The 13,753-nt window shown below is 42.6% G+C and overlaps 1 protein-coding gene across 3 annotated transcripts in view; it reads left to right on the top strand.

Moving 5' to 3' along the window:
- Positions 1-11,823, top strand: part of DDIAS (DNA damage induced apoptosis suppressor) — a 49,163-nt gene extending 37,340 nt beyond the window's left edge. For all 3 annotated transcript variants that reach the window (XM_061628947.1, XM_061628949.1, XM_061628950.1), the window contains exons 4-6: positions 1,014-1,175; positions 3,284-3,401; positions 9,098-11,823. In XM_061628947.1, coding sequence (XP_061484931.1) covers positions 1,014-1,175; positions 3,284-3,401; positions 9,098-11,566 — 2,749 coding nt within the window. In that variant the 3' untranslated portion in view covers positions 11,567-11,823. The remainder of the gene's footprint in view (positions 1-1,013; positions 1,176-3,283; positions 3,402-9,097) is intronic.
- The last annotated feature ends 1,930 nt before the right edge of the window (positions 11,824-13,753 follow it).

Here is a 13,753-nt window from a genome sequence, read left to right as displayed (position 1 = left end):
CAGGCATGCTCAGTAAGAACCATCAGTGTTCTAAAAGCCAGACTCACCACTGTTTGGCTTGGCTAATCAGGTAGCCACACCCACGCTAGACCTTTATTTTACTTTAGACATTTCCTCCAAAGAATCCTGGGAAGTGTAATTTGTGAAAGGTGCTGAGAGTTGTTAGGAGACTCCTATTCCCCTAGCAAACTCTCAGCACTCTTCACAAACTACACTTCCCAGGATTCTTTGGGAGAAGCCATGACTGTCTAAAGTGGAATAAAGGTCTGGTGTGGATGTGGCCAGGGACATCCTGGTTTAAGTTTGGGTGGGAGACTACATGTGCCTGCTGTAGAATAAAAAGGTGGGGAAACCCTGAAAAACAATGATACTGTTCACAACGTTTTCCTTTTGGAAAGGAAAGGGGCTTTCTCTCTGCCCAGTGCCCGCCCACCCAATCTCCTCCCCTCCCTCTTCCATACACTTTCCTTCCTCCCCCTCCTCCCCCTTCCTTGCCACTCCCACAGGTCAGTTTCACCTTTCCTAAGCATGATTGTACATCACTCACCATATGCTCAGAAGCACATTACCAAATTCTTCCAAGCTACACAGTAAGTGGATTGGACTGTGAAAGACCAACCCAAATTGTGTTTGCATTTTTACAAATTTGTAGGGTAGTACAATATCTCAGAGAGGAGTTCAGGTCTCCTGCTCCCCAGGTGCATTCACTATAGCTTCCCAATTTCCCTGCTTTTTAAAGTTTGATAGAAATATCTGTTGCCGATAGGTATGTTCTTAAACTGCAAGGGTGGTTTGCCTGTTAGTGGATTTTTTTTCTAAGGCAGTAATCCCAAGTACACTTAGTAGGGAGTAAATCTCACGGGACTCAGTGGAACTTGCTGCTGAGCAAATATGCAAAGGATTGTCCTACAAGGTTATTAACCTGACAGATGATTAAAAAAATTTGCTTGAGAGGCTGGTATACATCTGCAGTATTCATAAGCATTCATTCATTTTGTCTTCTCTGTTAACAGGTACAGCTGCCCGAAGTGCGGCTGTTCAGGTGACACGAAGGAAGCAAGTTACAGGTATCGACTCTCACTAGAGGTAGCCAACACTCATGATGTGTTTGAAGTGACGGTATTTGGAAGCTGTTTAGATGCTTACTTTGGAGTCACAGCAAAGGGCCTACAAAGGTAAAGAATGAGGCATTTTTGCTCTGCTGAAAATGAGTGAGCCACCCTCTCCCCAATATGACCCATTCTGAATGTGATTTAATTATATCTCTAAAAACGGTTGCAGCACAGTTTGCTGCTTGGATACCAAGCTGGTATTTATTAATAGGGGCAATTAAATCTGTGCAGCTATTAAATTTTTGGACTTTCAGCAGGGCCAATATATTTTAGTGAGATAAAAACCTGGGCTTGGATCTGGCAAATCTGGGTTCAAATCTCCTATTGGCTTTTTTTTAAAAAATGCTTTTAATTAACTTTTGTATATATAAACATACATTCATAAGATGAAAAAAGAGTAAACAATAACATCTTATTGCCTAACTCTTGTTTCCATTTATAAAAAAAAGAGAACGTGATGCACAAATAAGTAACACTGAGGTAAATTTGCGGCAGGGAGAATCTTGCATATTTAATTTGGATATTTCTGTTGCAGAAGAAATGAACGAATGATGGGCAGAAAATGAAGGGTTCTGAGTACATGGCTATAGGCTATGAGAAAAGTGCTTCGATGTTCTCCAGGTTCTATGCTTTATAAGTGACTGCTAATTTTGGCCAAGTATTGGAACAATGATGAGGTTTAGAAACTCTCTCTCTCTCTCTCTCTCTCTCTCTCTCTCTCTCTCTCTCTCTCTCTCTCTGTGTGTGTGTGTGTGTGTGTGTGTGTGTGTGTGTGTGTGTGTGTGTGTGTGTGTGTGAGAGAGAGAGAGAGAGAGAGAGAGAGAGAGAGAGAGAGAGAGGGAAGAGGAGAGAGAGAGAGAGAGAGAGAGAGAGAGAGAGAGAATGAAAAGTTGATCAGGAGCCCTGATCCATTCTAACTCGGTCCAGATCATAGTCTGTAGTCACATGACTCATTGCTATTGCTGATACAAAGTTGGTCTGACCTTTTTTGGCTGCCTGGGAGCCAAATAAAGACCCTCTGAGCTCTTGAGGAAGAGCAGGGTGCAGCTGAAATGAATAACTAAAGAACGGACTGGCTAGCTCAAATTCATATATGGGATTTGGTACCCCATCCTGCCACTCCATTGAGATAGGCAGATTAGGGCAGAAGTAACAGCTTGCAGAATTCTCACTCCTGTGCTGCTCTTAAAGGTGCTCCGCATGGGGACTCTTTGCTCCTTTTGCTCCTTAATTCACAGTCCTCAAGCCTCTTTCTCAGGTTCCAGTGTATGAAGCTGCGTCGTGCTGTTTCAGACTTCTGGTCCATCTAGTCTAGTATTTATTTACTGTAACTGACAGCAGCTCTCAAAGGCCTCAGGTAAAGCTCTTCCCGAGATATGCCAAGATGCATTTTTGACTGGAGATTGTCCCAGGGACCTGATACATGCAAAGCTACTTCGAAAAGGATCCAGTGTGTTTGTAATGCACCTTGTGAATTTATAAATGTAATAATGATTATAATAATTACAATAAATAATGAAGAATTTCAAACAGCTGTGCACAAAGTGATAATGAATAATGAAAGAGCAGGTTTGAGGTAGGAGAGAAGGAAGGAGGGAACCTGTCACCTTAATATTCATGGCAAGCCTGGCAAACCTGAGTTCAGCATCTCCTGCTGTAGATTTTACAGGGACTGAGTGAGGTATTAAAATTTGAATATGATTTATTTATTTATTATTTATTAATTATATTTCTATTCCGCCCAATAGCCGAAGCTCTCTGGGCGGTTCACAGCATAAAAACATCCAGTATACAATTTAAAAACATATATCAAACACTGGATGGATATTGTCCTTTTCTGATATGTGGCATTCCTAGGCAGACAGTTGCAAGTCACACTTTCAGCTTCATAATACATGTGCACAAGCAATCCTGTGTGGTACTTATTCAGAAGTAAGTCCCCCTCCCTTCATTAGGAGTTACCCCCAGATGCAGTGTACATGCGATTGCACCCCATAGCATAGAACATGGACTATTAGGATGCAAGTGCATTCTGCTAAATTCTGTTTCACTGCTTGCTCCAATGTTTGACATGGCAATATTATTTTGACACTTCTACCTTAAATTCATTATTGATCTCAGAGGCTGAGCGGTGTTCAGTCACTAAATTTTTTGTACTGCTTTTATTCAAGGTACATTGAACAACTGAGCCAAGAAGCAAGAGAACCAGACAGGGATGCAATTCTGGGTGTGGTTTTTCAAGCAGTTGAAACTTGCTTCCTTGGAAAGAAATTTGTCTTTGGTGTTAAGGTAACTCACTCACACTCACACACACGTTTCTCTCAGAGAATGCACAACTCAGGGGAAACAAAATAATATCCTCTTGTTGGACCCAGCATTTGTACAAGTGTATGCAGGCTTAAGTTACACAGAGCTCCATCCTCCTTGCCAATTGTCCAGTCAGGTTGATGGAACATGGCATAATCTTGATCCAGTTAGAAGATCTCGCTTACCTGTTTTGTGTCTCAAACTGCCCAGCACCGTCACTTCCCACAGATAAATGCTCAGTGTTCTATATCTAGCCCCTGTTCTGACATAATGTTTAATCACGGTTTGTTTTTTTCATAGTCAAGCATTGTGCCTGAACATCTAAAACATGATAAGGGATTAACCACAAAGGAATGACGTGAGTTTGCAAATAATGGTTTGCATTAACTGTGGTCAGTGCAAACATCTACACTGAGGAAATCCTTGGTTAAGACAGCTTTCCTTCCATCTTCAGTCTCTCTGCTTGCAAGGTCACAAGCACGTCTCACTGGTGGTTCCCTGTGTAACCCTTTGCGGTTAAGGCTGAGTTCAGCAACCTAAACTAACTGGATGCGATTTTTTAGTGGGGGACAGAGCAGGGCAAATTTCATTTAATTGTTTATAGGGCAGGTCAGTTTACCATTGGGAGTGGCAGGTTTTCATTCTTTTGTTTTGATGAAAATACCAAAGTGATTGGCGACCACCAGCTTAAGAGCTACCATTTCCCGCAGACCCTCTTAGACTGACCATTGTTTTAGGGAGAAAAATGAAAACTGCTATCTTTTTGTGATGACTGCCTTATTTCTATCTCTTTCCCCAACCCCTCAAATACTCTGAAACAATGCTGCATTCAAGGCATTCGGAAGGGAGAAATAGCCAGCAGCTGTCAAAAGATGACAAATCATTCTAAGTTTAAAAAGAGAAAGAGAGAGGACTGGCTTCTGCCCTATGATCAAGCCACCCCTCAACACTTCAAAAAACTCAACCCATCACCAAAATTCCTCCCTCCCCATTCTTTGTCTGTGAAAGGGGTGATGAATTGGGGAGGACTTTTGTTCAGCACTAGTTTCAGTATGCAGTTTGGATTTTAACCAGAATTAAGGCAACAAACCATGGCTAGCATTTTCTACAGTAAAACAATATTTGCACCAGGATCAGATTTTTTTAGCTGTATTTCAAAATAGAAGAGCAGTGAGAATTCATGCACAGACTGCTTTGTCTCTAAGAAGGAATGTACAGGCACCAACCAAAAATGTGGCTTGAATTTTTCTGCCCATAAGGTGTGAACAAATGATAAATACTGGCATTCTGACTTTCCCAAGTGATGGCTATGAAGCCTCCATTTCCAAATGCTGAAAGCAAACATGTGCCATCAACAGCTTCTTGAAGCACGTTGTGGGTTTTTTTCCTCCCCCTTCAATCAAAGGCACAGCTCTCAGGACAGGTACAAAATCAAATCCCAGCAATAAGAACCTCTCTCTAGGCTTGTCGGTTTTTTAAATCTCCTCCCCCCCATTTTCAACCTGCCTCTGTTCAACAATCTAGTTGGCAATAAGCAGACTATTTGTGCTTAGAGAGAGATTACCGCTGTGTCAGTTTGCACAGATATCCTGTGAGTTTGGGCACCTGCCTCCAGACACCTTACATGTGAGGAAATCTAATGAGCAGTATTATTGGAAATAAAGCTGCTTTTGAGGAAGGGTCTTTTCTGAATTTCTATTTCATAACTGTTAGTTCTCGCTTTTCCTAGAAGCTAAGGCCACATTTTCACTGAGGCAATCCTGTGTCTGGGCTATAATGTTTAAGACTGCAGTTGTGTGCTTATGTGACTGTGTGTCTGCACATAAATGTTCCCTGTATATTGAAAACAAGCACGATTGGGAAAAGGCTAGGCTGGAACCCTTCTCTCTGACATACTAGCTTTCATAGAATCATAAAATAGTAGGGTTTGAAGGGTCCCATAAGGCCATCTAGTCCAACCCCCTGCTCAATTCAAGAATCCAAATCAAAACGTTCCCGACAGATGGCTGTCCAGCTGCCTCTTGAATGCCTCCAGTGTCGGAGAGCCCACTACCTCTCTAGATAATTGGTTCCATCGTCGTATGGCTCTAACAGTTAGGAAGTTCTTCCTGATGTCTAGTCGAAATCTGGCTTCCTGCAACTTGAGCCCATTAATCTGTGTCCTGCACTCTTTCCAATCGAGAAGAGATCCCGGCTCTCCTCTATGTGACAACCTTTCATGTACTTGAAGAGTGCTATCATATCTCCCCTCAGTCTTCTCTTCTCCAGGCTAAACATGCCCAGTTCTTTCTGTCTCTCCTCATAGGGCTTGGTTTCCAGCCCCGATTATCCTTGTTGCCCTCCTCTGAACCTGTTCCAGTTTGTCTGTATCCTTCTTGAAGTGCGGAGACTAGAACTGGATGCAGTATTCAAGGTGTGGCCTAAGCAGTGCTGAATAGAGGGGAACTAATACTTCACATGATTTGGAAACTATACTTCTGTTAATGCAGCCTAATATAGCATTTGCCTTTTTTGCAGCCCCATCATACTGTTGGTTCATATTCAGCTTATGATCAACGACAATTCCAAGATCCTTCTCACATGTCGTATTGCTGAGCCAAGTATCCCCATCTTATAACTGTGCATTTGGTTTCTTTTTCCTAAGTGTAGAACTTTGCATTTCTCCCTGTTGAATTTCATTCTGTTGTTTTTAGCCCAATGCTCCAGCCTATCAAGGTCCCTTTGAATTTTGTTTCTGTCTTCCATGGTTTTAGCTATGTTCCCCAATTTTGTATCATCTGCAGATTTGATAAGCATGCTCTGTACCTCCTCATCCAAGTCGTTAATAAAAATGTTGAAGAGCACTGGGCCTAGGACCGAGCCCTGTGGTACCCCACTCGTTACTTCTGCCCAGTTTGAGAAGGAACCATTGATAAGCACTCTTTGAGTACGATTCTGGAGCCAACTGTGGATCCACCTGATAGTAGTTCCATCCAGCTCACATTTAGCTAGCTTGCTAATCAGAATATCATGGGGCACTTTGTCAAAAGCTTTGCTGAAGTCGATGTATATTATGTCCACAGCATTCCCACAGTCGACAAGGAAGGTTACCCAGTCAAAAAATAAGATTAGTTTGGCAGGATTTGTTCTTCATAATCCATGTTGGCTCCTAGTAATCACTGCATTGTTTTCAAGGTGCTTACAGACTGACTGCTTTATAATCTGCTCCAGAGTCTTTCCAGGGATTGATGTTAGGCTGACTGGTGTGGTTCCTCCTTTTTGACGATAGGGACATTAGCTCTCCTCCAGTCATCTGGCACTTCACCAGTCCTCCATGATTTCACAAAAGATAATAGCCAGCGGTTCTGAGAGTTCTTCAGCCAGTTCCTTCAATACTCTAGGATGCAGTTAATCAGGCCCTGCCGATTTGAACTCATTCAAAGTGATTAGGTATTCCTTGACCGTCTGTCTGTCAAGCTCAAGCTCCAATCCTTCCCCTTCCACGTCATGTTTCCCGGGAGGGTCATAGACCCTTTTTTGGGAGAAGACTGAGCCAAAGTAGGAATTGAGGACTTCTGCCTTTTCTTTGTCATCTGTTATCATTTTGCCTTCCTCACTGAGTAGCTGTGCCACTGTTTCTTTTCTCTGTCTTTTACTATGGACATACCTGAAGAAAGCTTTTTTGTTGCTTTTAGCATCCCTCGCTAACCTCTGCTCATTCTCAGCTTTAGCCTTCCTGATGACATCCTGGCAATTCCGTGATACCTGCCTGTACTCTTCCTTTGTGGCCTGGCCTTCTTTCCACTTCCTGTATGTGTCCTTTTTTGTTTTCAGGTCATCTCTAAGCTTTTTGTGAAGCCACATTGGCCTCTTCTGTTGTTTCCCCCCTTTTTTCCTTGTTGGAATTGCTTGCCATTGCGCTTTTAAAATTTCCTTTTTTAGAAACTCCCACCCATCTTGGAGTCCTTTTCTCATTAGGGTGGCTTGCCATGGAACCGTACTTACCATTGAAGTTCTATGTGCAGAAACCTTTTTTATATGAAGGTGGAGTAACTTGAACCAGTTATGTGTGTGTGTTATGTGCCTTCAAGTCGATTATGACCCTATGAATCAGCGACCTCCAAGAGCATCTGTCATGAACCACCCTGTTCAGATCTTACAAGTTCAGGTCTGTGGCTTCCTTTATGGAGTCAATCCATAACCAGACAAACCATAACAAACAAACCTGTTATATGAAGTGGTACAATTCAGACACAGATGTATTACACTTGCAGGAACTAGACCTGCTCCTTAATTGTGTTGCAGTCAAAGAGATTTTAGGCTGGGTTTTCTTTAGTACTCCCTTCTCTTCACTTAAAAAGGGAACTTCCATTTAGATTGATCATCATACTTTAGACAGGGAAGGGTTCTATCTTGCAAACTGAAGTAGTTGGGTTCAAAACAGAGTCATCCCCTTATGTTATGACTTTCAAGCGACAGACTACCAGCCTCCCTTGCTATTCTAGGGTTGAAAAGAAGACTCTGTTTGAGTTGGGAGAATTTCTTCTATAATTACATCTTGGCCCTTAACTTGCTGTCTCTAGTTTCATGGATGCAACATTCTGTGTAGAATCTATGATAGAAGTTGATGTTTATAAGATCATATCTGTCTTAAGAATAAGTCCAGTATTAAACAGTAGCAACAGTAGGTTCCCAAGAGAAAGTCTCTTTCCACAGAAATTGTGGTCCTTTCTCAGTTTGCTGTTCACAACAGTTTCCTATAACTCCACTTGCTACTCTGAAGGAGCAGCTTTCTTCCTGCTCTTTACCTGAACTCCTAACGTATTTCACCTGTTGCAGTCTAGTTGGCTGTAATTGCAGCCTCAGTGCAACTCAAAACGCCTGTGAACAAAATCAAATACAACTCTGCAGCCCAGATGCAAATACACTCTGTCTCCAACAGGAAATATCCTCCTTATTCCCATGTTGGATATTCAACAAATCTATAATGTTGTTCTCCAAGAATACAACTTAATAAAGCAACAACCCATGCGTACCATCCTGATACGGGGAGCAGGAGGCAACCAGTTGTTCCTTCTTAGTCGTATCCAAAATGCTGCCCTGCCAGTAGGGTTGCCGGGTTCATGGCCTGAGACTGATCCTGTATCTTTAGGAGAAGAGAAAGTCAGCCAAGTGCAGGTGTTCTTGCAACCCTGTAACGGGAAAAACCACAAGGTGGAATTCTCCCTTCCCCCTGCACAACTTTTAAAGATACAGAAGACCTCTTGGTTGCCAGGCCCAGCCTCCAAGAGGATCTTTAAAAGTTGTGCAGGGGGAAGGGAGAATTCCACCTTGTGGTTTTTCCCGTTACAGGGTTGCAAGAACACCTGCACTTGGCTGACTTTCTCTTCTCCTAAAGATACAGGATCAGTCTCAGGCCATAAACCTGGCAACCCTACCTGCAAGAGATGATGAAGACAAAAATGGAAATGTTTGTTTCATCTTGGCACATTTTATCTACAGCAAAGGCAGTGGTTGGAGTTGATGGGAGTTGTAGTCCAGCAACTTCTGTAGGGCCATAAATTCCCCATCCTTGACCTAAAGTAATCAACTTCATCAAATAATTGGTCTGAGTAAAACTCTTTTAAGATTTGGAGGTATGAAATAGAATTATCCTGTAAAGTACAATAGCTGATAAAACACTGTTTATTTTCTTGCAGAATTCTAATAAGCCAGATGGCACCAGCTCCTTGCAAAATGGCTGCCAAATTGACAAGTACCCCAAAGCTCTCACTGCCTGTCAGATGTTTGTACCAAACCCTGGGCTTGTGGGCTGCACAGTTTTCCATTACCTCCAGCAGCACCAATGTTCTCATTTCAAGCTCAACCGTGGGGGCTTCTGGCCTCCTGATCTCTTCATGTCATTTGATCAACCAAGCAGGGAGCGCAGTAGTTTACACAACCTTGACACCTTGTGCACAGTTCCATCACGTCGTGTAAGTGGCCTTTCAAGTTTCTGGCCTCAATCTTTTGGACTGACTTCCTCCTCTGTTTCTTCAGGAGCAACGGCTGATCTTATAGCTCTATGTTCAAGTAATGCTGCCTGTAATGTGCAAAAATCAGAAGATAGGCCACTTTCTCTGCATAGCCAGTCAGTCTGCAAGCCCCAGGATCATAACCTGAAGGTGAATAAGAAAAGAGAACATGAAGAGAAGAAATTTCATTTGCGCCGTATCGCCAAAAAGAGTGAATCAGAAAGCTATTCCCTATTAGGAAGAGAAGATTGTAGATCTTTGCAGAGCCTATTAGATGGGAAAGGCTCTTTCAGCAAAATTAGCATCCAACATAGCTATAGGCTGGAAAAATCATGGAACCCTTTACCCCCTCAGAGACACGATGGTTCTGTTTTTCCCTGTACCCAATCTTTTAGTGATGTTAATGTAGGTGGAAACTCGCAAGAGGTCTCATGGCTTTGGGATGAGCTGCCCTCATCTGAAAGTTTCAATGAATTCATTGCCAAAATCGAAAATCACAAAGACATGGTGTTGCCAACAACGCATGATGCTTGGGAGCATTTCCCTAGTAAGGGGATTGAGGAATTCCATCGTCCTTTTAACCAGTCATCTCCCAAGCCAGGCATTTTCAGTACTAATTTCATTATTGGAGACCCGGATGAGAAGTTGCAGAAGCTAGCTGAGAGGGTAGAAGTGTGCAAAGAAGGTAATTTCTCTTGTCACCAGCTAAACCTGACCTCCTTCAGTAGCAAGGAATCTCACCAAGAGGCCTCTTTATCTACTGAAGAAAAGGAAAAATGGGGATGTTGGTCTAGCCAGCACCCAAATCGCTTGCATTGGTCCTCCCCAGCTAGAGTTAAACCCCATTCAAATGGAAGCTGTCTGTCATCTAAGGAAGGAGTTGACCAAGATGTAAGTAGTTCCAAGAATCTCCATTCCTGCTCTTCCTTAAAGTCTACCAGCAACTGTCGAGAAAGCCCTTGTCTACAAACCGGGGAGACCACTGCTCACTTAAACTGTAAAGGTGATAGTAATTTAGCCAAATGGGAAAATAAAAGAAGTTCTAGCTATCACATAAACCAAACAGCTGATCTCACAAACATCCAGGAACAGGGTTTCACCTTGGTGACTTATGAAAAATCAAACAAAGTTTGTGACAAAGAGAGAAAGCTGCTCCCAAAGGTGAAAAAATATAATTCTAGAAGGGGTGATAGCAGCAGTGTGCTACAGGGCTATTCCGATTGCCCAGAGGGTAGTTACAATGCTTCAGCTGATCTCTTTGATTTTAATGCCAGTGGCGTAGAAGCCACTGAACAAATGTTCAGCTCTGCCCATGCTTTCTTGGCACAGGAGGGCACACTGACCAAAAAGTGTGTAAGAGCTGAATGCGTGCTGAGTGAGCAAGACATTAGCTGGAATACTTCTTGGTATGGAGCATACTTACACAACATGTTCACTACTCCTCAACAAAAAACAAGTACTCCAGTTTCTGGTTCAGTATCTGAATGGGAGCGCAGTTTTGCAGGTACTCCAGACTTTGTGCCTAATTCCCAGTCCACTCCCCTTTCCAGAACTTGTCAACAAATAAGGCTCTCTAGAGGGAAGGAATCCATTTTTAGCGAATTGCCACTGAATAAATTGTGTTGGATCAATGCCAAACGTAAGAGGCCCAGGCCTTCCTTGAAAAATCCTTTAATAAAACAGCTTGTCAGCAAGTTCCTGCAATCTAGAAGGTCAAGGAATGCAAACTGTGCTACCACCAATGTATCTGATCCTCAGCAGTTATTTATCAAAGACAGCCCAGCCCAGGGGCTATCTGAAAATGATGGCAAAGAATGGATTCCTCCATCTCAGAAAAAAATGATACATTCACTTGCTTTCCAGAATGGAAAAACGTTGAGGAGCAATGCTGACTGCCAAGTTGTAGAGAAGTCTCCTCTGTCCAAAAACAAAATAAGTTGTGGGATTCCAAAGTGTACTATTAGTTTCGCTCCTCAAAGACAGCAGCCAGTAGAGAATGGACCCATTTGTGAAGATGATGTTAATCCCCATCAGCAAATGAATGAATCCCCTGTTTCCTGTGCTTTTGCAGATGTCAATGGGTCAAACCTGTCTTCCACACCTTGTTGTGTGCATAACACTGCAGATTGGTCTTCTGAACTGTTCACACAGTAAACAGCCAGCTCTCCTGTATGGAGGCCATTTTGTCAAATCCATCCATTTGCATGTGAATTTCCTTTTGAAACATCCTTTTGATGCATTTTCAATAATGAGGAATTTTCTGAAGTGATTATGAAACAGGAAAGGGCTATTTTTTTAAGGGGGGGGACTGCAAACACATTGTATTCATATTCCCCTTGGCACTTTTGAACAATGAATTATGCCTCCTTGACTGAGCATTAAATGACTGTTTCCTAGAAGATAAAATAAAATGTTGCCCTCATGTGTGTGTGTTTTATCAATAGCTTTGAGGTTGTGACTACTCTATTGCCCCTAATATTATATATATGTAGGGCAATAATATATAGGGCAATGTAATAGCAGGCACAGAGGGCCCACGAGCCTAACACAAAAAAGAGAGGTTATATAGGTAGACCCTGCAGTGCTTGAAGGCATGTTTACCCTAAACAGTGTTCTCTCTGGTGCCCAACTTCAATGGCTGCTCTGCCATAACCTTTATTTCCACTCAGATGCTTGTAGTTACATTGACAAACTATATGTTCTGGCTTGTTGGATGCTGTGTATATTTAGAGAACTGGTGAATAAGATTGTACTTATGTATACACTTACCTGGGAGGAAGTACCACTGAACTCAGATTTACATCAGATTTTCTATGCAGCCTGATCTGCACATCAGAGATGGGGAAGCTGTGCCACTCCTCATGTTGCTGAACTACACTTCCCATCATCCCTGAACTTTGGCTGTACTTTCTGGGGTTGATGGGAGTTGAAATCCAACACCTGGAAAGCCTAACCCTGTTCTAGAGAATACAGAGGCATCCTCTGCTTCTGTTCTTGAGTGGAGATGGTTCATGCATCCATGTAAACTGAGCTAGACCTACCATCCACACTGGTTCCCCATGAGCATTAAGATGAGAAAAAGCACTGCTGGGTTTTGTGACCCTAAGTAGAGCCATATATGCATGTGTTGTTGATTGGGGATGAAATCTAGCACTCCAGGTTGCCCATTTAATAGTAAGGTTCCTGGAACACCAGTAAATCCATTCCAATTCAGGATGTTTTCTACAAAAGTGGGGTGGGGTTGGACAGAGAAAAGCTGCTTTGAAGAGTGTCAGGAAAAGAACTAAAATAGGGGAAATTATTGTAGCTGCTCTACTGTATCAGTGGAGGGTTTTTGGGGCCTTGGTGTGCAGCTGTGGGAAATGAAAGCAGCATCTGGAATGCAGCTCTTAAAAACCCATGGTTATGGAACAATACACTGCTGATTGAACTATCAAGATGTGTATGGTAAAAATGGCTGCCTTGAGACAATGGGCTACTGCTTTCCAGTTTGCCTTATGGAATTCTGAAGGAGCTTCGTTTGACTGTCCAAATGTTTCCTGTGGATTTTTTGTATTCCTATGACTGCTCGGACTGCAAATAACCTTTTACCTTGAGTTCTGCCGGGGGGGGAGGGGCAGCAGAGGAAGAGTTAAAGAGCTAAACATTCCTTTAAAGGACATTTTTTCATTACAAGTCACCTATATAGGTCTGCATGTATTACCAATTCTGTGCTAATGCGGTAGTGATGAAAGACAGCTGAAAGCCTGCCAGAGGAGGATACTGATGATCCCTCTCCAAGAAAGTGTGGCATAGGTGATGGGTCACATAGCTAGTTCTACCTGACAACAGAACTGGATGATGCCATTGTCTCCAAGGTTTCTCTTTCTGGCTTTGAGGCGGCTAGGACTTTGCCTTTGAAAAGGAAGTATGCTATAGCGTACAGGTTAAGAGAATGAGATGTTCTAAACATTGACAGGAGACTTTTGCTCCTGATAGCAGCATTGTATCATGACACCGTGGTACAAGTACGATGTAACCAATGTGGCCATCTTACTCGTGAGATTGGCTCCACCCGAGGAGTAAGGCAGGGCTGTGTGTTAGCACCTACTCTTTTTAATCTATACTTGGCTGATCTTCCTAGGGCTATGAGTTCGATCCAATCCCACTCTCCTAAATTAGGAAATGATAAACTCTGCATATTGCTGTATGCGAACGATGCGGTCTTAATATCACTCACCCGGTTAGGGTTAAAAAGAGTACTTTCAGGCTTTGCAACCTATTGCAATGATAACTTTCTAACAACCATGCAAAATCAAAGGTTATTGTTTTTTTCAAAGCAGAAGGTTAGATTCCCCTGGT

The sequence above is a fragment of the Rhineura floridana genome, chromosome 5, assembly GCF_030035675.1.
Source record: "Rhineura floridana isolate rRhiFlo1 chromosome 5, rRhiFlo1.hap2, whole genome shotgun sequence".
Classification (NCBI taxonomy): Eukaryota; Metazoa; Chordata; class Lepidosauria; order Squamata; family Rhineuridae; genus Rhineura; species Rhineura floridana.
Note: the sequence above shows the minus strand (reverse complement) of the source record. Positions and strands in the feature narration are given on the sequence as shown.